At 43.5% G+C, this 26793-nt stretch overlaps 1 protein-coding gene across 4 annotated transcripts in view; it reads right to left on the bottom strand.

Moving 5' to 3' along the window:
* Positions 1 to 599: 599 nt before the first annotated feature.
* The window catches only part of SGK1 (serum/glucocorticoid regulated kinase 1), a 109502-nt gene continuing 83308 nt past the window's right edge, over positions 600 to 26793 (bottom strand). Inside the window, exons 1-12 of one of the 4 annotated variants that reach the window (XM_036097441.2) lie at positions 8944 to 9123; positions 5927 to 6002; positions 5405 to 5480; positions 4889 to 4993; positions 4696 to 4779; positions 4445 to 4576; positions 4066 to 4178; positions 3594 to 3717; positions 3052 to 3147; positions 2438 to 2593; positions 2239 to 2328; positions 600 to 1825 (exon numbers count right to left, since the gene is read on the bottom strand). In XM_036097441.2, coding sequence (XP_035953334.1) covers positions 1658 to 1825; positions 2239 to 2328; positions 2438 to 2593; positions 3052 to 3147; positions 3594 to 3717; positions 4066 to 4178; positions 4445 to 4576; positions 4696 to 4779; positions 4889 to 4993; positions 5405 to 5480; positions 5927 to 6002; positions 8944 to 8977 — 1254 coding nt within the window. In that variant the 5' untranslated portion in view covers positions 8978 to 9123 and the 3' untranslated portion in view covers positions 600 to 1657. Of the gene's footprint in view, positions 1826 to 2238; positions 2329 to 2437; positions 2594 to 3051; positions 3148 to 3593; positions 3718 to 4065; positions 4179 to 4444; positions 4577 to 4695; positions 4780 to 4888; positions 4994 to 5404; positions 5481 to 5926; positions 6003 to 6144; positions 6299 to 7032; positions 7214 to 8943; positions 9124 to 26793 lie in introns of those variants that run through there. The other 3 variants (XM_036097439.2, XM_036097440.2, XM_036097438.2) reach the window with 3 other exon arrangements.

The following is a 26793-nucleotide window of genomic DNA, read 5'->3' as shown; positions in this document are numbered from 1 at the left end:
ACCAGAAGTCCTGCCAGCTCAGCTTCTTGGGGACATACCCCTTTATGACAAACATCCCCACCCTCTTCGGCAGTATTCTGCTTGCAGACTATTATCTTGGCTTCCATTTCAACAAACTGCTTTATTGAAAAAGTTTGCCTTTTCCATTAGGCTCTTTAAGGGCAGAGATTTGTCTGCTTTGCCCGCTGCTACATCCCCAACACCAGAGCGGGGCTTGGCCCAGAGTAGGCACCCGAAGTAGCTGTTGAAAGAATTACCTGTTACTTTAGGCAAGCCAAATGTCAGGACGAGCAGCCAACTTCAGAGAGTAGGCAATACGGAGAACATGGCTTCATGGCTGTCCTTGGGAAATGGATTTGTACATTGAAAAGGGTTTGTTTGACTGACATCATAAAACACTGCTAAGACCCGGAAGATAAACCGGCTTTAGGACCACTCTATACCTCCCTGGATCTGAAGCTGCTACTGTTGAGGGCCGACCACTGAGCTGCAAAGAAAGCAGTTTCCCAGGGTTATAAATTTTTAAATGGACCCATTGTTACCCCTCCCCACCCCCCTCGGCCCCAACCCAGATATACAAAATAACACACACGACACAATTTATGTAAATATTTTTCAAGGTTTTATTGCAAACCAAAGTTGGTTTATCACACACAAAAAAAGTTGTGTGGTGGGGAGGGGGGACAGAATTGTACATATTATAACCATGTTAATTACAGTACATTAAAATGGTGGTTTACATTACAAATAAGCCTGTAAGTTTAAATATACTAGTGTTATAACCCAATGTACAGACTTTCTTTATACAATACATACAATTATCAGGAATGCAAAAAAAAAAAAAAAGAAAAGAAAAACATAAATAATGCCCATTTTACAGGTGACATTTTAAACAATGAAAATACCAGGCTTTGACCGACAACTGGGGCATTGGTCCATAAAAACCCTTTCTAAAAATAGAAATATTTGTAGCAGCAATGCTTTCTTTAAGCATCTGGATACAAGTCATTGCAAGACCATTTTCAACAAATTTTAGTTATTAACTGTATCTTACAAAAAAAAAAAAACAAAACGGTCTACACATAAATTTATCTTCCAAATATGGAAGAAACAAACAATGTCCCACATTGTAGTGTCCTGCAAGTGTCACATTGATGCTTAGAACTAAACCCATCTGTGATCAAGCATACCACACTCATACCACTGTTCACACAGTAAATCCACAAGGAAAAATAAAGAACTGAAACACTCTGCAATAGGAAAAGCTTTGGAGCTAACACGATCTCATCAGAAAAGGCACATTTCATAAGATTCGTTATCACGGCCCAGACAGACCTTCCGAAAACCCTTCTTAGACCTGCATCATCCTAATAAGACTACTGCATCTGTCTACGGCGGCACGCAGATGCTCATTGCAGAGATAGCACCATGTTGGAAGGAAGAATAAAAATGAAAACCTCATGAGCTCACTGAGGAGGATGTGCTCTTCAAAAAGCTTCCAGCAAACAGTGTGCAATAAGACTGCCAAGATGTGCAAGCTTCCAGAGATGTGCAAATTCTCTTTTAAGATGTCCTGTCAGCGGGCAGCTCTGCCACGAGGCTAACTAAAACGCTTACAAACACACACAAAGTCCTTCAAGACCACCCCGAGGGCTGTTCAGAGGAAAGAGTCCATCGGAGGCGCATAGGAAAAGCCTAGGAAGGCCTCGGCCGCTTCCTTGACGCTGGCTGTGAGGAGGATGCTGTCGGGGGACCTGCCGATGGAGTTGGGGACCGGCTCTTCGGTGAACTCAGGATCGAAGTGCCGCAGGTCACTAGGTCCACTCTATTGAGGGAAGAAAAAAAAAAAACACTCAGTGTCAAGAATTCAGTGTGCAGACAGGACAGGGAAATCCTCATTTTGGGCTTTAAATACTGGAGCTCAGTATTTGGGGTACTACACGGAAACTCCCATAATAACCATCTATTTCAGGCAAAAAGCCCACAGGCCACATAAAGTTTAAATAACGAGGAGAGTGTTCACTTTTTATCCTTTGATACTGTAATTGATGAATGTGTGGAAAGGTTATGTTAGCTTGGTTGGGACAAAAATTCTACTTTTTACCTGGGAAAATAATGGTTTGTGAATAAAAGATCTGCCAATGTATTCCGTGGGGCCCTCCCCTCTACCACCACCAACTCTTGACTTCAAGAAGTGTCCTTTGGGCCCTCCTATACTCAGAAGAAAGAGATACTCACCACATTTGGGTTAAAAGGGGGAGTAATCTTCTTATTAATGAGATCATCCCAGTTAATCAGGGAGAAGAAGACATGATTCTTAATCTCCATCTGTCGAGAAGAAACAGGAGATGAGTTTACACAGGTGGAATTCAAGAAGGGCAGTGGGGATCTAGTGTGCTTCCCAGACAGCCCAGGAGAACAGGAAAGAGGTACTCACAAAGTCGTCCTTGGCGCCCAGCCTCTTCGTCCTGTCCTTCTGCAGGAGGCCCTCCAGGAGGTGTCTGGCAGAATTGGTAATATTTGGCTTCAGCTGGAGGGGCTTGTTCAGAATGTTGTCATACATCTCAGCTGTGTTTCGGCTGTAAAAAGGAGGCTGAAAGAAGGGGGGGAAATTAATGCTCAGTTGGAAGGTTTGTACAGCACACACGACCAACAGAGAAAAAGTCTTCAACCAGGTTAAGCTAGATTTGACAAAGTCTTTCCCTTAATAGGTTTTCTTTGCCCTGGATTTTTAAATGTCTATTTCACGACCCTTATCAGGGAGTAGACACTAATAAGCCACATTTTCCCTCACATGGGTTAAGGGGGTCATATCTAGTCAAACGTGAATTTACAAAAGAAAAATTCACTAAGAGCTTACTCTAAAACACTTTATAAAATAACCAATAGGCCTCTCTTATCAGCATCTGATAAGCTTATTGATAAAGGGGCAAAACACAATGACCACATCTGCAATGGGGCTTGTGTGCCTGGTAAGTCTGGATTTTCAGACGAGCACATTCTAGGGAGCACTATCAAACCAGGGGCAAGATGCCATGGTTCTCAACTCACCAGGCCATACAGCATCTCATATAAGACGGCCCCCAGGCACCACCAGTCCACGGTCCTGTCATAAGGCTGCTTATGGAGCACCTCGGGGGCGAGATACTGAAACACAAAGCAGGAAAACAGAGTTTAGAAGTCTGTGAAACCGCGCAATCCCACGACCAGGCATGCACTTTGAAAGGGCTCAGACCCTGGATCCACTTGCAGGATACATTTCTTTACATTACTTCCTGATAAAACTGCTGGACTGGAAGGCTGACTGGCCAGGTATGTGTACTGGTATTTAGGAAGCGACTGGGCAGCCAACAGATAGCTTATGTGGGAATTTACAACCTTTTTATGACATGGCTTTTGCAAACAGCTGGTCTTAATGAAAGCAACATGAGGCCTTGGGATTTCTCATGCTGCATCAAACAGCAAATGTATTTTCCTTGCACTCAACTGGACGGAGAAACCTCCGAGAACAAGCTCTCCTGGTAGAACTTAATTTTTGCCCTTGGCTCTCCCAGGAGGGGGCAGACCAGGCACTAAGTGGAGAGTGCTCCTACCTCAGGCGTGCCACAGAAGGTGGATGTCGTGCCATTGTGTTCGATGTTCTCCTTGCAGAGCCCAAAGTCAGTAAGGACAATGTGTCCCTGTGAATCCAGCAGAATATTCTCTGGTTTTAAGTCTCTGCAAAAAAAAAAAAAAAAAGAAAAAGTTGTGTTAAGTTAATTTCACTTCATAAGAAAGCCTCTGTGAAATAATAGCTCGGGGTGTTAGAAGCCTTTCCAATTCACTGTAGCTGTATAGTGAATAAAAAAAAGGGAGTCCTTGTTCTGCTAATCTATTCTGGATTAGGCACAATCCTAGCGGGCTAGTTCCCTGGTGGCATGGAGTCAAGGCAGCTCACATGCCAGGGGATCTGGTTTTAGGTGACCAAGCTGTAAATAAATACAAATTATTTTAAGGCTCCGTCCAAGACTAGGACTCGGTCTCCTTTCTACCCGGGAGGGTAACCTTGAGGGCTCTCCAGCTTACCTATAAACGATGTTCAGGGAGTGCAGGTAACCCAAGGCACTGGCTATCTCAGCAGCATAGAAGCGAGCCCGTGGTTCCAGGAAGCAACGCTCCCTCTGGAGATGGTAGAACAGCTGCAGGAGACAGAACAAAGTTAGGCCGGGTTGCCAAGGCTTGGTAACAATGCATTTAATTAGTCTCGACATATATAGCTAAAGGGGACAATTGCAGGAAGTGGCCTTAAATAGTCTGTTAACTATTTGCAACCTTCAGGTTGAAGGAAAGGCTAATTCTGGTAACTTTTCCCCCCTAAATATCATTGAAAAACTTTCCTCTCAAACTAAAACCAGGAATGCCATGCCCAGACACCTAAAGGTTAGCTCATATTCCCGCCGCTCACCTCTCCACCGTTGATGTAGTCAAGGACAAAGTACAATTTGTCAGCAGTCTGGAAAGAGAAGTGAAGGCCCACCAGGAAAGGGTGTTTCACATTCTTCAGTAGAACATTCCGTTCTGACATGATATGCTTTTCCTAGAAAAAGGACAATTAAAGATTTAGTGGCAAATTTCGACTTGGTACCAAAATTCCAAGGTAAAAACCACTCAATGAATGTCTATCTCCAGCTCCAGTCCATCAAGTGCATTTCGTACCTCCTTCTTTTTCAGGATGGCTTTCTTCTGTAAAACTTTGACTGCATAGAATGCTTCTTCTGCTTTGTGTCTTGCTAGAAGCACCTGGAATTTCAATAAAAAAAAAATCATTTTGCTGTCTATACCCACGGAGAATGTTAAATGAATGTGAATGAAAGACTATAAATTATGAGATCTTCAGATCTGAAATTACCTTCCCAAAACTGCCTTTCCCAATCACTTTCAAGAAGTGAAAGTCAGATGGTTTAGCATGAGGATTGGATGATGGGCCAAGGTTGATTTGCTGAGAAGGACTTGGCTGGAAAAGAAAAGTTTTCTTTTAGTATCCTTGCTTCAAAGGAACACAACAATCAAGGGCAGGCAATGTAAAAGATGCTACATCTGCAAATGACTGAGGCAAGCCACCACACATCATAGACACAACCAAGACTACTTTTCATCCATACATATTAATATTTCAAATGGGAGTATGGAAATTGTACACAATCGTGTTGTAACCAGATACAACTTTGAGGCAATAGGCCTTTTAAAATACTTCACTGACTCAATAGTTAAGTAAGTGCTTATGTCACTTGTTATGCCATTAACTAGGCATTCCTGTCTTAATACTAATTTCTAGAAATGCTATTGTAATCCATCAATGTAGGAATACTAACTGACTCATTTACAAGATCCCTCTACAGAAGCATCACAAATAGAGAATACTTACTGGAGGAGAAGGGTTGGCATTCATAAGCTCAGGCTCCTGAGGTTGGGAGATTTTCAAAATGGACTGAACTTCAGGGCTGCAGAGAAAGGAACGACTTAGAACCTCCTTAACTCGACACAAGGGGGCACAGTAACACCAGTAGTTTCCGGCTCAACTTTTCCCGAACAGTTCGGAGTGTTTCAACCAAAAACACCCGAAGAAATTACTCAAAGAAAATAATAGCCAAAGGAAATAATAAACCCAGTTAAATACAGGGATGAGGGTTGTCCTTCACGGCAACAGGGGGTGAATTAGGCAAACATGAATATTTTATCTTACAGCTCTAGGACTGGCCAAATCAGCCCATTAGTTTTAATGTTTAAAATGTTTTCTTCAACTGGGACTTAAAAGAGAAAAGGGCTCCCACCCCCGGGGAAGGCTTCAGCTTTCTGATCAACCCTCTGATGAGACTGTGTCTTTACTGCTGGTAAACTGAAACTCTACTACTTATTTTTATTCCTCCCGGTCCTCTCCAAAACTTACTGTTTGCATGCATAGGAGTTATTGGCAATCTTCTGAATAAAGTCGTTCAGGCCCATCCTCCTCTGTTTCATGAAAGCTGTGAATTAAGAGAGGAGAAATAAACAAACGTCTAGATGGCTTCGTAACGTCCGACGCCACACACACTAATCTCACGCGCGACCTTAAAAAAATTTCCACCTCACATATCCTAGAAGTTCAGTATTAATTCCTACACTCACCGATGAGAATTGCTACCATTCCCCTCATTCTGGAGTAAGTGAGGGTGCCCCTAGAAGCCTCGGTTTTCACCGTCATCTCCGCAGAGAGAGCGCGCAGGGTGTCGTTAGTGACGGGAGACTGGCTCAGCCAACACTGGCCGCGCGCCTTGCCGCCCGCTTTATAAGCCCTGAGCCGCCGCAGGGGCGGGGCCAACGCGACAATCAGGAAGCGGCCCCGCCCAGGCCCCGCCCCAAGCCCCGCCTCCGGCGGTCGCGCTGCCTTGCAGGCTGCTCCCTCCCGGGCGGCGGCGGACGGTTCGGCCCCCGGCCGGAGGTCGAGACCGGGGCGGGGGCGGGGGGCGCGGGGACTGCCCGGGAGGCCCGGCGCGGGTCTGTTAATCTGCCTCTCTCGGCTCCCCGGCCGGAGAGAGGGAAACCGCAGGCGGAGGGGGTGGGGGGAGGGAGAGTCCGGGGTAATTTTCCACCTTTCTCATTTATTCCGCCCAGCTAGGAAATCGGAGTCGCGGCACTGGGGCGCTTTCCGCCCGGTGCTCGGCCAGCCGGTGGCTCTGTGCCCGCTCTGGTTTGTCAAACCCTGACTGCCGATTCCCTCCCGGTCCCGGAACCGGCCCTCTCCCCTCACTCCCCCGGCAGCCTCATCAGCCCCCACCCGGCGGCCGCGCACCACCAGCCCGAGGTGTCCGTCGGGCGAGGGTGGCCTCGCGCGCCCTCATCTGCGGGGTCACCGTGGGTCCGGGACGCCGGGCGGGTCCTCCGCTCCCGCCGCCCTCTCCCCAGGCCTCCGTCCCTCCGCCCTGCGAACGCGCACCCACCCCCGGTCCCTCTCGCCGCAGCCGAGCGACTAGCGGCGGAGCGGGACAGTCCCCGCGTGGCGGCCGCGGCGCTTACCCAGGCCGGTCAGCAGAAAGGACTCGCTGCGTTTCTGCGCCTCGGCCCTCTTTTTGTGGCGGGGCCGGAGCAGAGACTCGAGCCGGGCCCTGGCCAGCGCGCCCTGCATCTCCCCCATGGGCAGCGGCCGCCGGGCGCGCAGCGGGCGAGGGCGACAGGAGAACACTGACGTTTCCTTGAAGGAGCCGCCGTGACTCAGGCCGGGCAAGATTTCCTGCCCCGAGACCCAAAACAAACAAATGGCCCTTGTGCACGGCCGAGCCGCTTCCGAAAACGCCTTTTTTGTGCTTTTGGCCAAAGCCAAGCAAGGCTGCAAAATCCCAGAACTTGGAAGCGGAGGAAGGAAGGAAAGAAAGAGGGAAGGGGGAGGGAGAGGTCAGGAATGTGTAGGGGAGGGGGCGGAAATAAAATTCGTCTCTGCACTAAAGGAAAAAAAAAAAGTACAATCTGCGTTTCACTTTTTTCCCCCTAATCTTTGAGAACATTCTGTCCGTTCCGCATGTAATTTTTTTTCTTGCATCTTTAATCTCCGCCACGCCAAGAACACGTGAGGAAGTGGCAAGCTCGGGGAGTGGTGGCTCCGTGCGAGGCGCCGACCTGGCGTGACCCCGGGCGGCGGCGACTCCCCGATTCCCTCTCCCGCTCTCCCACCTGAAAACTCTGCAAGGGCGCGTTACATTGTCTTAAAAACCCTCAGTTTGTCCTCGTCTTCCCTGCCCCTCCGGTTTATTTCAGCGCTGACCCAGGAGTCTTCTTACAGTTTAACCACCTTGCTTTTTCTCGCAAGTCCCAGGTAAACTGAGACTCGCGGCCTCGTGCAGAGTAGCCGGGTGCCTGCGCTCCAGAAAGCGGAGGAGAGAGGGTAGCTCGGCAGAGCAGCGGTGCGGGGCCTTCCCGTCCCCCCGCCGCTGGGAGATGCCTGGGCGCTGCAGTCTGACCGCCGGCGCGGGGACTCTGGCCAGCGCTGGGCGGGGGAGCCACGAGCAGAGCGACGGGGCCGGAGCGGGAGACGGCGGCTGCAAGTTACTAAGGTTTGCAGGGCCGGTACCTGGCGCTTGCTGGTGCTCTCTGCGGTGGCTGCCCTGCCCTGCCCCCTGACTGTCAAGGGCCCTGCCGTTTTTGAGTTGCATACTGGGTCTGACACACTCCGAAATACCAGCTGTCAAACCCAAGAATAGCATGTGAAGCGGTTTTTCTTTCGTCCTGGGCAGGGATTTGTTTTGCGGGCACAGCCACCTCATTTGCCCTAATATGATCTGTAGCCTCCGAGGCTTCTTGGTTTGCTCAGTTGCAACAGCCCCAGACTGGGAGAAGGGAACACACGTTATCTCTCCTGGAGAGTGGCTGGGAAATGTTGCTCGGCACCCACTGTTAAAACACTTCTCAGTGCCTGATACTGAGGCTCCCAGCTCAAGCAAGGTTTAGGAAACTCCAAATCACAGTAACTGGCCCATTACTGCTTCCTCTTCCATGGATTCTTCATATAATACGACTTTGTTACCACCAGTGCCCCCCCATACTGCATGTTCCATTTCAACTAGCCCAGCCGGTCCCTTATCCCACACCATTCCGCCCCCTTTTAAGAGAGCAAATTTGCCCTGGGTGTTATATGCAACCCATGAATCACTACATCAAAAACTAATGATGTACTATCTGTTGGCTAATTGAACTTAATAAAAGAGAGAGAGAGAGAGAGAGCACAAATGTGGCAAAGACTGCCCAGAAACACCACCCTGCACCAAGATTTCTGCTTGTTTGTTCTTAAAACGTGAAACTGAGAAACCTTCCATCAGACACCATGCCGGGCGCCCCCACCTCCTGTGCCTTCCCCAGGCCAAGGAACCTCAGATCCTCTAAAGCATCTTCGTTTTACCCATTCCCTCCAAATTATAGTAATAAAAGTACACAAACCTTTCAAAGGGGATTTTATAGTTTCCTCTTTCATTCTTCAGGTTGCCTAGGCTATGAAGGTCGGGGATTACTTTCTGGAGGTTGGAGGTTGAGCTCAGTTATGGCTGGAATAGCCTCCCTGCTATGTGCCTGATAAGGCTGGAAGCTGAGATGAGGGGGAGCAGAGGAGTGCGAGGCAGCTGTCCTGCTCTGTTATGTACCCCACTTTATATAAAGGCAATTTACATACAGGAAGGGAGCAAGCTGCAAAGTTCAACACTGGGCCATTTATTCTCTCCATTGCAACATCACTCAGAAAATTACAGTCATCAGCGTCCTGAGTTTATTACACCCCCAGTAAGACACACAAGAAATGTAACTTGACTGATTATCATCACAAATCAGTCCAGAAAAAATTCAAAACACATGCAGAGCGTTCATATTTTCAAAGAAGCTCTGCCACATGCATTCCAGGAGGAACGTGGAATTCAAGCTAGAGGGCTCTAAGTGGAATAGAGAAGAGGCACAACCATATGATTTGTGGTTGGAACAGAAAAGGAACGTCTGATGTTCTCCTTCCTCCCCCTACCCTAAATGTTCGGCAGTTGGAGACCTACGGTCTGCTAAACTTATCATTTAACGTAGAGAATCAAGTTGTTGAGACTGGCTTTTCTTCCAACCGGATACCTGAAGGGTGGAGCAGGCGCCCCCTGTTCTGTCCCAGCAACCTACTAAGACTTCCGAACAGGAAGGTGACACACAGCGGCGGGTGGATGCGGTAGGGGGGCTGGTAGACGGGGGAACGGTGTGAGATGCGGGCCTGTTAACTCTGCACAGGCTTTGGGTTGCCCTGTGGCCGCTATTCAAACGCTTGATCTGTTCTTCCTTCCCGTCGCCAGCCTCTTTCTTTGGTCCAGAGCGTCTTCCTACCGGAGGAATCCGGCCCCTTTCCTCTTACTCCCTGGTGGCGAAGTGGCCAGAGTTGCGTCACCAAATTGTGCTTGTAAATGCAACCCAGAGGGCGATCGTGTTCTCTGGCTGAACCACTCTGGAATGCAGAATTTCCCCCACTTCTCCTGAGGTTTAATCAGTTCCAGGTAATTTCTCTACGACACCTTGTGCAGTCACAGAAAATACAGATGGCCTGGTAGGAGATAGGCTAATTACCTCCGCACACCCCCCCCCCCAAGCCAGTAATCTTATTTATGCCTCAGAGTGGAGAAGCTGCAATCAAAACACTCAAATGGAAATGATTCACCAAGATACAAAGTTTGCACTGAAACAAATCATTTTCCAGTGCATGTGTATTTTAATGCTTCAGAAAATCACTTAGTTCTTCTACTGTAATTTTCCTTAATGAGGGACTGTAAATACTGAAACCTGAAAGCTTTACTAAGATAGGACCCTTTTCATTTAATTCGCAGGCTCAGAAAACAAATTCCTAATATTTCTCAGCATATGAAAGGAAATATTTTGAGAAATATTTTTTAAAGATTTATTTATTTATTTTAGAGAGAAAGAGAGAGAAAGCGGGGTGGCGGGTAGGGAGAGGGAGAAAGAATCCTCAGGTCAACTCCCTGCTGAGTCGGGAGCCCAAAGCTGGGCTCCATTCCATGACCCTGAGATCATGACCTGCATAGAAACCAAGAGTCAGACACTTAACTGACTGAGTCACCAGGTGTCCCCAAAAATATTTTTATAAGGACTTAGCTCTTCGACTACTTAAGTGTGTCAGCTGTGTTAGGTACAATACTTTCCAATGATAATGGGAATATAATTGTTTTGTATTGCCCAAAGGGCCAAAACTTCTAGAACAATTATGTGCACAGTTTAGGTTCCCATGCTTATTGATTCATTCATTGATGCTTATAGAATCCTTTTCCTGGAGCATCACCAAAAAAAAAAAAAAAGTACAGAGAAACACCAAAAAACACAATTATTACTCTAGAGAGCAACTAAATGGATCAGTTTTTGTTGAAGGTTGTCACCAAATGCATGCCTTTTTTTTTTTTTTACAGTATTCATCAAACAGAAAAAGATGACAGAGAATGAGTTTATTCACAAGAGCTATTATAGGTAAGTAATCAGCAGTGGTGGTTAAATAAGAGCCTATAGATCACAGGTTCTATAGTGATTATTACATTCTGTACTCTTACTTGTCAAAAGTGACATGCATAAAAGAAGGTAAAGATCTGATTGAATAGATAACTATTACTTCGAATAACAGCATTCAATGTTATTAAAATGCACAAAACTACATGCTTTATTTACGCAGGCCTTATTTCTTTTCCAAGACAGTGGTTTTGAGTAAAGCAAGACTCTACACTGTAAGAACCTTGGAATAGGGTTCTGCTACATAATGTACACATGGCTGTCTAGTATAGAGGCCTTAGATTGTTTTCTCCAACAGCACTTTTCAGCTATTGAGGATTCAGCAATTGCTGTTATTTTTCTTCTGAGCTGAGCAGATGATAAGCAAAATTGTGAAGTAGCAAAACTTGCTTTTGAAACCGAATTTATCGCCTCCCTGTAACCTTTCCCTGTCACTGAAGTTAACTACTGTGCCTCTCCTGCTTCCCACCTACAGCCCTGGTGCGCTCTGTGGTCCTGCAAACTCGGAAATAATTGCCTTCCACCCTCCTCCCTGCTAAGGCCAGAGGCCTTGAAGCCCTGCTCTCAGCTAATCGCCACAGGAGGTATTGACCTGATTCTCCTTCCCTCTCTCCCAGGCTTTCTCCCTCCTTCCCTCTCTTCCTCCCTCCCTTCCATCTGTTCATGCAAGCATTTAACAAGCATTTATTAAGTAAGTATGAATATTAAGCTCAAGGGACACCAATATGAATAATCCCGTTATTTAGACTCTCATTCCGAGTGGGGAGCACACACATAAATTATGATAGGATATGATGAGTGTTAAAACAGAGGTAACTGGGCGCCTGGGTGGCTCAGTCAGTTAAGTGGCTCTCTCTCTCTCTCAAATTAATAAATAAAATAAATTAATAAATAAAATAAAAATAAAAAAACAAAACAAAACAGAGGTCTGAGCAATCTACCTTAGAAGCACAGAGAGAACTTTTCTACTGGGGAGAAGCAGCAGACATGCAGTTGTTGAGGAAAGTCTCCCACAAAGACATAGTATTTGTGCTGATCCTGGAAAGGTCAGCCGGGGACAAAAGAGGAATGTCATTCTAGGCAGAAGACAGAGCACGAGTACCAAACTCTGAGGTGTTACGTAGCACCTCTGGAATGACTTGGAAATACGGCCCTTACTCAGCCCTCTCACACAAGCAAAATGTACAGGGCCCTTGCTACGGCAGCTGCACTAGCAAAATAGCACTTTCTTTCCTTTTTTTTTAAGATTTTATTTACTTATTAGAGAGAGAGAGAGAGCACAGGCAGGCGGAACGGCATGCAGAGGGAGAAGAACCCGGCTGAGCAGGGAACCCGACATGGAACTCGATCCCAGGACCCTGGGATCGTGACCTGAGCCGAAGGCAGACGCTTCACGACCGAGCCAGCCAGGAGCCCCACCTTATCCTCATCTTTGGGAGGCTGTCATTATCTAATGTAGCATGAGCCAATGAGCAATAAATAAAAATAAACAACTAGCAACCAGAACATAGTATGAAGGGCGAGGAAGAGCACATATTTGACAGCTTTATATTTGGCTCACAGGATTGACCTGGAAAATGACTTCCAGAGAATTTTCTGGATGGTTATGAAAAATAACACAGAGTAAATTGGAAAAATTCTTTAAGTCAAATTCAGTATTATCTGCGATTTTCTAAACACAAGAGGACTATGGCCTTACTGAAAGCCTCGTATGTTAACAACATAGCTTTATTGTTAGGCATTTGTATTTTAAAAGGCCCCGTCAATTCAAAAATATTGATTTGTAATGATAAAATGCCAGGCGTAGAGGCAAGGAAATCCAGAGAGCTTTGGCCTTCAGAGGTTCTTCCTTCACTCTGCCCTAGGTGAATACACACCTGCACTCACTTTCTCTGTAAGTCCCCCAGCCCAGCCTAACATTCAAGCCTCACAGGGCTTGAAATTTCCTCGCAGGCTGAATCCTTCATGGGTCACACATATTAAAGTTGTAACCTACATGAAGACAGTATAAAGGACTCTCTTTCACCCCCACTCTATCTACCAAGTGCCAAGAGTAAATAAGGAACCTGGATTTTTGGCAGACATCTTTTGCCAGACTGAAGTGAAACCTGAAAGCTTTAATTTGCCCAAAATCAACCTCTCCCTAAATCTCTCCCATTTATGACCCTATAATTTACCTAGCAAGAAGCAACAGAAGCTTGTCCTAACCAAGGATTGTTTCCTGTAGACCCTGCCTACAAATTGCAGCAACAAAATAAGATAAATGTAACAGTAACCGACATGGGAAAACCAGGGATAGGATGGCTGGTGGAAGGTTGATTCATTTGAATGTAAAGCAGTTTAGTGAACTTCCTTTTGATTTCAAGCCTGAACGGAAGCTACATATACCTTTATGTCACCTCCCTCAGCAAGCTCTGGAGTGTCGGCAGCTTGCTGAAGGTGGGGCTCCTTGTGGTCCACATTAGTCAGCTACGCCTGAGGCTCATTACCTCTGAGATCCTAGACAAAGGATTCTCTAAACCTTGATGGGGATGCTAACTTAATATGAATTGCAAAAAATAACTGAAATAGAGAATTTAGTAAGTGCCTCACTCAAGTTGGAATCTCACACAGGAACTATGACAGGTCTGTGTTCCTTACCCCCCCCACGTACATCACAACTACAAACAGAACATATCATACAACACAAATGACTCCCACAACTCAAGATAACAATGGTTATGTGCTGTGCTTTAAGCACATGAACCATATGGGCCACTTAATCTGCTAGGCCAAGGACAGGCCTGTGTGATGGGAATTCCATCAAAGGCCTGAAAAGACAATCTTTTTTGTTCTTCGGATGTCCCCCTCCTCTTTGGTCTCCCTATGGACAATGCTCCAGAATGGGTTGTACCAAAGAACTAAATACCATGATAACAGAATAAATACTTATTTATCAAGTAAGGCTAAAGTTTAAGTAGAACAAGCAGGGAGTAAGCTAAAAGCTAACCCAAAGGAGTTTTTAATTGTTTAGGGTGGATGGGACACAATTGAATGTACGTTTGGGCCTATGGAGAAGGTAGGGTCACTGAAAGCAGATCAGAGAAGGCTAGCTAGCACAGAGGACGCTTTTCCTCTGTTATTCAGCTTGTCCTCAGGGACAGAAGAACAAGCGCCAACTGACTGTGTGTGGCCTGTTAGTTTTAGTCATTCAGACCTCTATGGAGCCCTGCTTTTGTGCCAGGCAGAGCGCTAAGTCCTGGGTCTAAGAAAGACACCCAAGGTGGGGGGCGCCTGGGTGGCTCAGTTGGTTAAGCGACTGCCTTCGGCTCAGGTCATGATCCTGGAGTCCCTGGATCGAGTCCCGCATCGGGCTCCCTGCTCGGCAGGGAGCCTGCTTCTCCCTCTGACCCTCCCCCCTCTCATGTGCTCTCTCTCTCTCATTCTCTTTGTCTCAAACAAATAAATAAAATCTTAAAAAAAAAAAAAAAAAAGATACCCAAGGTGGGCAGCATTGCTACACTCAAGGATGACATACTCCATATGTATTTGGCTAAATTGGATAGTGCTTTCCCCAAAGCAGAGGTAAGCTTACAGATACCTCTACTTTCTCTAAGGCCCAGCTATGCCTAAATGCCATTAAAATACAGCCTGGGGCAAATTTAACCATTTGGAATACTTACTTTTTCAAGTGAGGACTAAGCTGGCAGTTCTGCTGTAGCTGTAATACTGTCTGGGAGAAGATAAATCTAAAAGGAACTTCTTGGATGCCCAGAACAACCTCATGTGGCTAAGCCTTTGGAACCTTCCCCTTCTCTACCAACCACCCGCATTGTAGCCTTTAGTCAGGGATTTTGTGGCTTATTTACATCTCAAGTGCCTCTCTGGACTGTTGAGTGCCTTGAAGATGAGACCACATGAGCAAGATTCATGTTTCTTGCATGCCTAATGTTCATTAATCAGGCCCTACTCTCGTTCCCTTTCCACTTTTCCCTTTGCTCTCCAGGCTGGTACCATCTTGGCTCTATTCCTTTTTGCAAAGCCAGCCTTGTGTCTGCCTTTGGCACTTTGTCTATGCCCTGCCCTCCACCTGGGATGATTTCCTCCTGGTGCTCACATGGCTAGATCCTTCTTGCCATTTAGATCTCAGAGTAAACATCACTTACACAATGGACCTAAACTAACCAGCTGGCCATCCTCTGTCACTCACCCTATTTCAATTATCTGTGTATTAGTTTTATTATTTGACATTTTTCTTGGGTTCATTGTTTGTCTCCTTGCACTAGAAAGCAGTTTCTGTAAGATAGGAATATTTGTTTTATTCTCCATAGTATCGCTGGGGCCCAGAAGAATGTGTGGCCCAGAAGTGCTTAATAAATGAAATGATTTAATAATATGCCCCTTATATATTGCTGGGCACACAATAGATTCTCAACGAAATTTTGTTTTCCTCCCTTCACCTAATAATCAAGGGTACATTTTCCTTAGCAATCCCTCTACAACTCACTATGAAAAGCAAGACAAAATCAAAGCAAACAAAAAACTCTTGAGTTCAGGTATTTTGTTACATACATATTATGCTACTCAACTTCAGAAAACTGAGGCACTAAATTTTATGAATGATGTACAATGAAGATTTTTAAATCAAGGCCGTTCTTTTGGTCTAATGAGGTCACTAAACAATCATATTGAATAATCATTTTTCGAGAAAACTGAAGTAGATACTCTTTTTTACAGACAACATTCAATGGATACTTTGTCAAGTTAAGAGAATCAAACCATTGGATGGGTGGCCATCTAGGCTTTCATCTGCCCAGCCTGGTAAATACCAATTCAGCCTCTTATTCCAAGGACCACAGATAATCGTCCAACGAGTCAGAAAAATGTATCCCCTTTTTTTAATCTCCTTTTAAACTTGCTCCCTAAATTCTCCACTGCCTCCACCCACCCCCCACCCCCCACCCCCACCAATTCTTCGCTGTCTCTTAAGATAGAATTTTAAAGTGAGAATCCATTAGGTTCCGTGATACTTCTGCTTTCCACCAAAGGCCCTCTGGCCTGTTCCCTTTATGAACCTCCCCAGTTTTGCAGGTGTGGAATGATCACATTCACGAGATGTTGGTAGTTGACCAAGGAGAACTGCCCTTTTTTAAAGTTCAAAGAAACAGCAAACTAACTTGCCCAGAGTGGTGCAGTTGGCGCTCTCAAGGTCTCTGCCCAGCTTTCTATGATAGCCCAGCAGAATCTGTGAAAGCAGATGCACCCTCAGTAGATGATGGTAGCAAGATGTCCTACTGTATTTGTAGATACTTAGGAATAAAGGGAGGGAAACCCCTCTTCATTAACGATACCATATGAATTTGGTTTATAAAAAAGCATGCTGTCATTATTTTTTTTGATTTCTGTCATTCCGCCAACGTTTCCCCAAGAGCCTGAGGACACGCAGGATAACACGGCCACCTCACAGAGGGTTTCCCATCTTGTAGTTGTAAAGGTCTTCCATAACTTTCATATTGCCCGAAAGCCTGAATGAACATTTATTACAAAACACTTCTACTTTATTTTCTTTTAAAATATCCTTCGCTACACAATGGTAGGGCCTTGATAAAAGGGTCCCTGTTGTGCAGCACCTAGCATGCATTTTATTTTATTTATTTTTATTTTTTAAATTTATTTATTTGAGAGAGAGACAGAGTGACAGAGATAGCGAGAGAGAACATGAGCAGGGAGGAGAGAGAGAAGCAGAGCAGGGAGCCTGATGTGGGACTCGATCCCAGTACCCTGGGATCATGACCCAAGCCAAAGGCAGACACTTAACTGACTGAGCCACCCAGGCACCGCTAGTGGGTCATTTTTTAAAGCCATAGTAGAATGACCATTATGTTGTCAGAAGTGGCCAGGTGCATGTACAAGTAGCAGGTTGGTAAGTAACTGTTTTCAGATCTCTGTGATTACACGTACCTCCATGTATGTTAGTCAAGGTTCTCCAGAGGAGCAGAACTAATAGTGTGTGTGTACATATGTATATACATGTACACACACACATATATATGTATTATTGCGTGTGTGTGTGTGTGCATGTGTGCGTGTGTATATACAGAGAGAGACAGAGAGAGAGAGTTTTTATTTTTAAAAAATTGGTTCATGTGACTACGGAGGTTGTCAAGTCCAAAGTCTTGGTTGGCTGCAGACTCAGTTAAGAACTAACATTGCAGCTCAAGTCTGAAGGCCGTCTGCTGATAGAAGTCCTTCTTGCTCAATGGAGGTCAGTTTTTGCCCTGTTAAGGCCTTCCACTGTTCAGCTGTTGGGATAAAGTTCACCCACATTGTGGAAGACAATCTGCTTTACTCAAAGATTTAAATGTTAACCTCATACAAAAAATACTCTTATAGAAACATCTAAGATAATTTTTCACCAAATATCTAAGCATTGTGGCCTGGCCAAGTTGATATATAAAATTAACTATCACAAGCTCACCTTCTGTCAGTTTGGCACTCATATGCATCTTCTTAAGTTATATTTAATCTCCATATAAAGACAATAATAAGGTCAATACTTCTACCTAACATGATGCAACCATCTTGCATATAGCTGAAAATCTAATAACCTTTTCCGCAGAAGAGGATGCAAAGTTCTTGTAGGATGTTTATGCTTCTTGATATCCTATAACTTAAGTATTGTGATATAAAGTTCACGATTCTTAAATACTGTGATATAAAGTCAATGCATCTTATGTTACATGACAAGGGGATAAGAGAGGGAAGGAAACAAAGAGATTTACATACACACACACAAACACAAACATATTCATAACAAATAAGGAAGAAATACTCATGACAATCACAGTCTTTGTTTCTATAATTGGTCATGTGGTCTCAACTGGTATTTATAACTATTTTATTCCACTACCTATTTGTCTTTAGCAAGCACCTTAACTGACTGGTTCTTTACCTAATAGGGTGATGCAAACCTTCCTTCCCAACAGGGTCTGGGCCATTAGTAGTCCTGTCTGGATTGGGTTGTTGTAGTTTTCCACTGAATTTAATCAAAGGGCCTAGTAACAGTAAGAGACTCCTGAGGGATCTCCCATATCCCAGACATACTCTTCCTTACCTCCATTATGGAGTAGCAATCCAATTTCTCCTTAGTCATCAGGACCAATCATCCCAGCCAGCATAGTACCTCCTTTCTTTGCCTGCTGATTTAGGGGCACAAAGAGCCCAAAGCAGCTGAGTGGCAGTCTTAATTTCCAGTTCAATGAAATCATTGCTGTGTCTCCCAAGGGAAGCTTTCCTCCCTTTGGAACCAAGATTTTAGGCCAGCAGAGCACAAAGGTGGGAAACAGGAAGCAAAAATGTTGCTAGTAGGTCACTAGGGCTAATAGTGAGTGGTGCCACTCCCATTTCCACTCCTTGACTTCTGGATCTGTGAATCCCAGCAATGGAAGAAGCAGCACATATATTGGATGCTGATTCAGAACATTTATAGGCTCCTGGAAAACCTTGCTCCAGCCCTGCAAAGTATTATCATCTAGCTGGCACTATAACTGAGTCTTCAAAAGGCCATTCCTCTATTCTGTCAAGCCAGTCACCTCAGGGTATTGGGGAATATGGTAAGACCGGTGGATTCCATGAACATAGGGCCCATTTCCATACTTCATTTGCTGTGATCAGAAGCAATGCTGCATAGAATACCATGATGATGGATAAGGCATTCTGTAAGTCCACAGATGATTGTATTGGTAGAAGCATTGTGTGCAAGAAGGGCAAATCTGTATCCAGAGTAAGTGTATATTCTGGTAGGAACAAGAGGTTGTCCCTTCCATGATGGGAGGGTTGGATGTAATCGCCTCCTAGATAGTTGAATGATCACCCTGGGGAATGATGTGACATCAGAGGCTCAGGATTGGTCTCTGTTGCTGGCAGATTAGGCACTCAGCCCTGGCTGTAATTAGGTTGGCCTTGGTGAATGGAAGTCCATGCTGCTGAGCCCATGTATAACCTCCATTTTGGCCACCATGGCCACTCTGTTCACCAGCCCATTCAGCGATGACAGGGGTGTCTGGGAAAGAGGCTAACCGATATCCACAGAATGGGTCATCCTATCCACTTGATTATTAAAATCTCCCTTTGCTGAGGTCGCCCTTTGGAAGTCATTCACATGGAACACAAGTATCTTCACATTTTTTTTGCCTATTCAGAGAAGTTTATCTGTATTTCTCTTCCCCAGACTTTCCTTGTCACCCATTTTTATTGCCTGACTATCCAGCCAAATCATTAGCCACCTCCCATGATGGATATATAATCACAGTTTTCTTTCCAAGCAAAATGAGCAACCAGGGGAACTGCTCTTCAGTTCTGCCCACTGAGAGGACTTCCTTCCCTGCTGTCCTTCAGCAGTGTCCCAGAAAGGGATTAGGATTCCAGCTGTCCACTTCCATGATTGTGTTTATAGGCCTCAGTATCTCAAGTGGTGTCATTCATAACCCGAGGGGGTCACATACAAGCTTTATCTCACACAGAGATATGGAAATGCACTAACCTACTGACTTGATACTAAGCACTTGGATTTTTATTTCCTGAGGATTCTACATCATTTGCTGCTTTCTTAGTGCTTAGTAGATTTGAGTACATTTCACTATTTTTAAAACATTCCTGGCTAGGTTTGATATTTGGGTTTTGTTGTTTTTCATGTCCTCCCACTCTTCATTTAGCTAATAATTTACAATATTCTTTGTAACCCTGTGAAAATTGGGCACTGCATCAGTTTATCAAGCAAAAATTCAAAGAAATATTAGTGATGCCCTAACTATACTACTTGACCACTCACTTAAAGTATTTGAAAAATACTGAGTCAAAGCATGGAAGGTATTATTTTAGCACTGGACAATTTTTGTAGAAAATTCAGAGGGTCACCTAAAGCATATTTTATATTTTACACAGCAGAACCACAACTTGGCAATTTGAGGTTGCCGAACACTCTGGGTGCCAGGTTACAGCACCTTAGTCCTGATGCCTCAAAAAGCCCCAAGAAAAGGTGACTTCTTGATTTCTGTTACTTTGGGAGGCATCCAGTATGCCTCCATGATTGGTTATTCCTAGAATTTCAGGAGATAGAACAGGAACTTCATTTTCCACAGAGCTTATTCTGAAGTTTTGAAGCTTGTCCCCAACCCTGAAGACCACCAATAACCTCATGATGTCATCCCTGCTAGCAGTGACCCCCTCAGCTGAGCAGGGATGGTAGGAATCTGTGCACATGTCTATACCTTTCTAGTAATTAGAGACATGGAAAAAGCAGGATTATTTTGTGCACTTGTCTTTCCTCATTTCCTAACATATGCCTTGCACATTATCAATGTATAGTAAGTATTGGACATATTTAATGAATAAGTCTCTCTGCTGGGCCCACCATAATTTCTCCTACTTACTATTCCTCAGCTTTAAAACCCTAAGATGACCATTAAAAGCCACAATTCTTTGCTCAGGTCACACATTGCACTCGGAGATGTGTATTCTAGATGAGTTAATGGGAATACATTTATTTTTGTTTTTTATTATTGTATCCTGGATCAGAACTATGATTAGCTGTCATTGCCAAATTTTCTAAAAGCATATGGTTATACCGTCAGACACTTTTGATAGTACTATTTGTTTTTGAGCTGTGATTACAGAGTCCTTTTAACAAATAAGATTGGTTGTCCTGAAAGAACGATTTGATGGCTTGGCTAAGAGTTTCAGATATATTAACTACTTCTTGTAGCGTGTGTGTGTGTGTGTATGTGTGTGTGTGATAACACCAAGCTTGTTTCATAATCACGACTGCACAAAAGATATAAATAAAATCTAAAAAAAAAATTAGCTTTGTATAAGACCACAGGAAAGTCACAGAGAAGAAATTAAACAGATGTGAGCAAAAGATAGAAACCATGAAGAATGCCTCACTTTCTAAATCAATATGGTCACTTAAAGAAGTTGCTGTAATGTTATTTGCTTATAAAGCTTTATGTTTAAAATTCCATGCTACTCTACCTTCGTTTAGAGCAAATGACTATTCCAAAGAGATAGGCCTATTACTGTCAGTATCTACAATGGGTTCTATTTCACAATTCATAAAATAATGCTTAAAAATTGAAAGCCTTAGAACACAGGCATAGATCATCATGATAGACCTGTTTGGAATTCATTCTTCAAATCATGTTGTTTATATACCAACATAAATCTAGTTTGGCAAGTCCTGCTTCATAAGCCTTGAATTTACCTTTTAGGAGCAAAAGCATGTTTTTTTCCTCTTTATCACATTGTAAATACTGTACCTTTATGTCCACAAGCTGCTCTCGGAAGCATCACTAATGGCCCACTGCCTTATGACTTTGCCTTTTACAACAGGAATGAATAACCAAAGGGCAGAAATGAGCCCAACATACACAGTTTATGTCTAAGCCCCACTTGCCACCCTCCTCTGCCTCCTTCTTATTTCTTCCCACTTCCCGTGTACTTTTCTTAGGATTTTCATTTTCTTTAGGATTATCAGTTTCTGTAAGGTTAATGGGGACCTTGTAGGGTCCGTCAGGACTGCTATTTTTTTTTCATATCATTTCTTAAAACAGTTACAGAGGGGGCGCCTGGGTGGCTCAGTTGGTTAAGCGACTGCCTTCGGCTCAGGTCATGATCCTGGAGTCCCGGGATCGAGTCCCGCATCGGGCTTCCTGCTCAGCAGGGAGTCTGCTTCTCCCTCTGACCCTCCTCCCTCTCATATGCTCTCTCTCTCTCTCATTCTCGCTCTCTCAAATAAATAAATAAAATCTTTAAAAAAAAAAAAAAAACAGTTACAGAGGATTAGAATTAGTATTACATGCAGTATGTTATGTGTATTTATGTGTGATATAGAATCTACATTGTATGTGACATTAATATTATGAGAATATTAAAATTTTAATATTTTGAAAATGTTTGAAAACACATTTACATAAAGATATCAAAGAAGAACACACATACTAGACCTAGGTAGGGTGACTTCCAGGAATAAGAGTAAAACTATCTAACACAGGTAGCTTTGTTAGAACATGAGCTGCTGGATCTAACACCTTATCTGTCCCACAGAAGCCAATTATTTTTCTTCACGGAGACAGCCTTTCTCATTTTGACTGCTTTCGGATAATTTTTCTCACCAAGAGGTGGGATGAAGGTATGCAGCTGGATCATTGTAGACTCCCTGCCATTTCTAAAAATAACCCAACCACTACTCACCTTAGCTCTATTGTATTTATGTGCTCATGTGTGTGAAGGACCGTTCATAGCCCACACACTAAATTCTCTTTTTCTATTTGTTTTAAAGTTTGAAACTATGGTATAGATGGGAAAGTCAGGGCTTTTACTTGACCAGCACCGCTGTTCTCACTTCACGGTACTCATAGAATTGTGAACAGATTCCATCAGTGTGAAAAGGCCCTTAGGAACTATGAACCTCCTTATGATAATCCTGCTAACCCATGTCTCGAGCTGTTTCTTGTTTATTTTTTCCACCAGAATCACCTCTACCTCCAAGGCGATCTCTGCCATTTGTCAACCGGCATCAGTTAATAAAGTTATTCCGTAGACCATGTTCAAATATCCTCATGGAAGTTTTTTTAGGGACTAGCTCCTCTACACATTCCGACACCAGCACACCTAGTGTGGCCAGGGGCACGTGGTAAGTAGAGATGAACGTGCTCCTCTCGGTAGGGCCTCCAGTACATCTGTTACAATAGCTAACTTGGAATGACACTGAGTGGCAGACACTATGCTTTAGTGTTTTTTATGCAATTTCTCATTTAATCCTCATAAGAAGCATATGAAGAACTTACTCTCCCCCTCTATGTTTTTAAGACCTGAGGCTTAAAGGGGTAAGCATTAGTTGTGTGATGCAACATAGCTAGAAGTGGTGAAACCAGAATGCAAATCTAGATTTTTCTGACACCGAAAGCTGTGCTTTTAACCAGTGAAATAATCTGCCTCCCCTTCTGTTCCAAATGACAGTCCTTCACATATCTGGAGGCAGCTGTAACTATTTTACCTTGGATTTACATTATTTTGTTCATAGCCTACCTGTGTCGGTCCAGTTTATCTACCTGAACTTTCAAGGGGAAAAACCGTTGTTCCTTTTCCCCACAGAACCCAGCAGAGTGCCGGGCAGGAAGGGATACCCTACACCTCCCTCCTGTAAAACAAAGCCTGCACTTACCTTAATTTTCCCCTTTTCCCCAGCTGCCCCAGCCCCTTGGCAAGGCCACATCTCAGTTTGAATCTCATTCTTGACTTTCTGTACTTTCCCCAAACATTTGTGTCCACATTCAAGCGACTTTCATTGCACAGCTTCCTTCTTACCTTTGTGAGGTTATAGCAGAAGAACTGGACGAGTTTCCAGATCTGGTTTCAGTTCTGTATTTTAGTGTTTATGACTCAATAGTTAGCTCTGGGCAGAACACTTAACTTCTTCAAGTATCCTCTGGGTTAACACCCATTTTGCTAATCCCACAGGGCAATTGGAAAGATCAGATGAGGGGAGGTATGAGAGGACAATTTGAAAACGCAAGTGTTTTATGTAATATAATACCTACCAGAAGAGCACAGCTGAACTAGTCATATAAAATTTTCCTCTAAGAGCCAAAATTTTAATCAATGGAAGAGCTGATCGCCACATATTTCTTTTTCTTTCTTTCTTTTTTTTTAAATTTAAATTTTAAGTAGTTAACATGCAGCGTAATTTTGGTTTCAGGAGTAGAATTCAGCGATTCATCACTTAGATACAACACCCAGTGCCACAGGTTTCTGAGGAGGGAAAGATGGGCCCCCAGAGCGACACTGCTCATTGAAGTCTATGCCAAAGGCCCCAACCCACACTGAGCTTTTTTTTTTTCTCTTCTAAACTCGTTTGCACTTTCTTTTTACTATCAATTTCCATCTTCATTGAATAAGAGTTTCTGAGTAAGGAAGAATCTTAGAGTTGATTTACATCCATTACTTCTCCATTTTACAGATGGGCTTCCTGGAGCCTCCCTGCCCTAAATTCCAATTCTGTTTTCATTTTGAGCATCCCAAGTATATATACTTCTCCATATCCCCCTGCTCCTCCTGCCCCCATGCATCCCACCCCTCCATTCCCAATACCTCCCTCTCTATCCCACACCTGCCCCTTTCCAAGGGCCATTTCATCCCTGGGATAGCCTGTTTGCATTATTAGTCACTGACCTGTCCTCTTTATAATGTACAATTGTAAAATTAAAAAGTAATTTTTCTTCAAATTTTGAAAGCTATGTTTATATTTGACTCAATAAAATGCTTCTGTTATTAAGACAACAATCCCAAACCCTTTTTTCTTTAATTTCTCCAATGACAGACATATAACCTCTTGAAATATTGTCTCATGTATTATGTCTCATGTATTATGGGGCACTCTTCTTGAGCAAGAAGAAAGCTGTCAGAGGCATAATTATTTCAGCACGTTTAAAATAATAAAATACATCAGGACATTTTCACATTAGCTACAACCAAAATCCACTCAAATCTGCTGTCTGATTAGTCTGATGCAAACTAATAAAACAAAATATCCATTAAAATGTGAGAAAAATAATTTTGGGGAAACTATGAAGTTCAATTTAATCTACTTTCCTTGCATTTTTTTAAGTGAGAAAATTTTCTGGTACCATTTTAGCCATAATAAAATGCCCTTTAATACTACAAAAAATCAAAGATCTTAGACATGGAATGACTGATCTGGGTAAAATGGGCACAAGGAAATACTGTGTGCAAACATTTAAAAAGAGTTCTGGGGATCAGAAAATTCAGCCATCGTGAAACACTGTTAGGTCAGCCTTGGGTAAAACAGCGGCAATAACAAGTAAGTTTGGTCATCACACAGAGGAAGAGACAAGTGTGAGTGCAACAAAGGCAGAAACAGAGTTTGCTTCAACTGTAAAGCTTCAGAAAGCTAAACTCGTCACTTCCACGGTCCGAGGGAGAGGGAGGGGGCTTCTCTGTGCTGAGCTGAACTGAGTCTGCAGTCACATATGCACACACTTGACAGCAGGACGATCAGGAGGATCAGATTTGACAAACTTTTGCCGTCAAACGTACCTTAAATGCTAGATGAGCATGACTCTATCTTTAAACAGAGGAGTTCTGAAATGATACTCTGCTACTCCCTGGAATAAATAACTCGTCCTTGAACTCGGAACCCTCTAAACCATTGTAAAAGGTTAAAGTCATGTAAAAACAAAGTGTCTTGCTTTACAGATCCTTGCTGAAGAAGGTGATATTTTATCTAAATGACTAGGCCATGTCTAAGGTTCTTTCCAGCTTGAGGATTTTATGTCCAGCCATATGTCTATTTTCAGGAAACTTATCAGGCTTGTGTCTGGGGAACCAGATAACAGTCGACAGCGAATAATGAGCTTTGTGGTTCAGAGAGGAAAACAAAAAACACAAGCTATAGGTCCAGTAAAGTAAGAGACAGTAACAGCAATAAATAACAAAATAACAAAATAAAATGTATTCTTTCAGCCCATGGTTCGTAAGCCCTAAATAGAGCAGAACTATCTGTGCTCAGATTTGTATAAATGACATAATTCTTTCTACAAGTAAGAAGAGCTAACATAAGTTGACCCCAAGCTATATGCTGGACATAGTTCTGAGTACATTTACCTGCATTCTTTCCTTTAACCGTCACAAAACTGGTCATCACACAGAGGAAGAGACAAGTGTGAGTGCAACAAAGGCAGAAACAGAGTTTGCTTTGCAATCTATTATAAATATTCCATTTTTTGCAGGTGAAAGAACGGGAAGTATAGAAGGGTGAAACGGTTTGTCCAAGTCACATGGGTAAGAAGCACTGAAGTTGGTGGCCAACTCAGGCGGCCCTTCTCAGGAGTTCACAGCACCAACCACAGTGGAAGGTGAACAGCTGAGCCATTTCCTGTTGCTCCACACATGTTCACTGGCAAGCCTGGCCAAATGGCTTGCTGGTCAGCTCTAGGGTGCTTGGGTCCAGTTGACTGAAAGAAATGTGTGGTTCAGGAAACCGAGGATGATTATGGCTACCTGATCTATGACGGAGGAAATTAATACCAAGTCTGATTTTGAAAAGCTTGAGTTGGAGAAATAGGGGCAGTCAAAAGCTAGGTGAACTCTGGGATTCCTCACTCTGGGTAAGATGACCTTACTACTGAGATAGCCACCTTTCTGTAGTTGGAACCTGAGTAAATGAGGTTAGTCCACTTACAAGATTTTCACCTATCCATAGATTCTTACTAAATGGTTTATCTTCAATGGCAAGAGGCAAAGTCTACACTGGCCAGCATGTATCAGTTGGAAAGTTTCCATGTAAGCAGATCCTGTTCAGCTTGTATCACATTTTTCTTTTTTGTGAGATAATGCCATACTTTGAGGGATGAAGCAACTATTTTCTAGATATAAATATGATAGCATTTTGCTTTTTAAGAAAAAAAGTCTAGAAATTATGTTTCTTCACTTTTTAAAATCTATATAATGAAGTCCTCCCTCTCCTTATATTAATTCAATGATCTAATTTTACGTATTCTCTGAAATACTGAAATATCTCTGTAGTCCATATGTTTTTAAACTATGAATCATTTTGTTTCTACATTTGGTACATAAGCTATTACTGCTTCCGAATAAATATGAATATACCACTTTATAGTGATTTCTACAGCCCCAGAAATTCAGGCTGAATTTTAAAATGTGATGACTCATTAGAAAATATAAAGAAACAATGTGTAATCC

The sequence above is a fragment of the Halichoerus grypus genome, chromosome 9, assembly GCF_964656455.1.
Source record: "Halichoerus grypus chromosome 9, mHalGry1.hap1.1, whole genome shotgun sequence".
NCBI lineage: Eukaryota > Metazoa > Chordata > Mammalia > Carnivora > Phocidae > Halichoerus > Halichoerus grypus.
The sequence above is the reverse complement of the archived record's forward strand: the minus strand, read 5'-3'. Positions and strand labels throughout refer to the sequence as shown.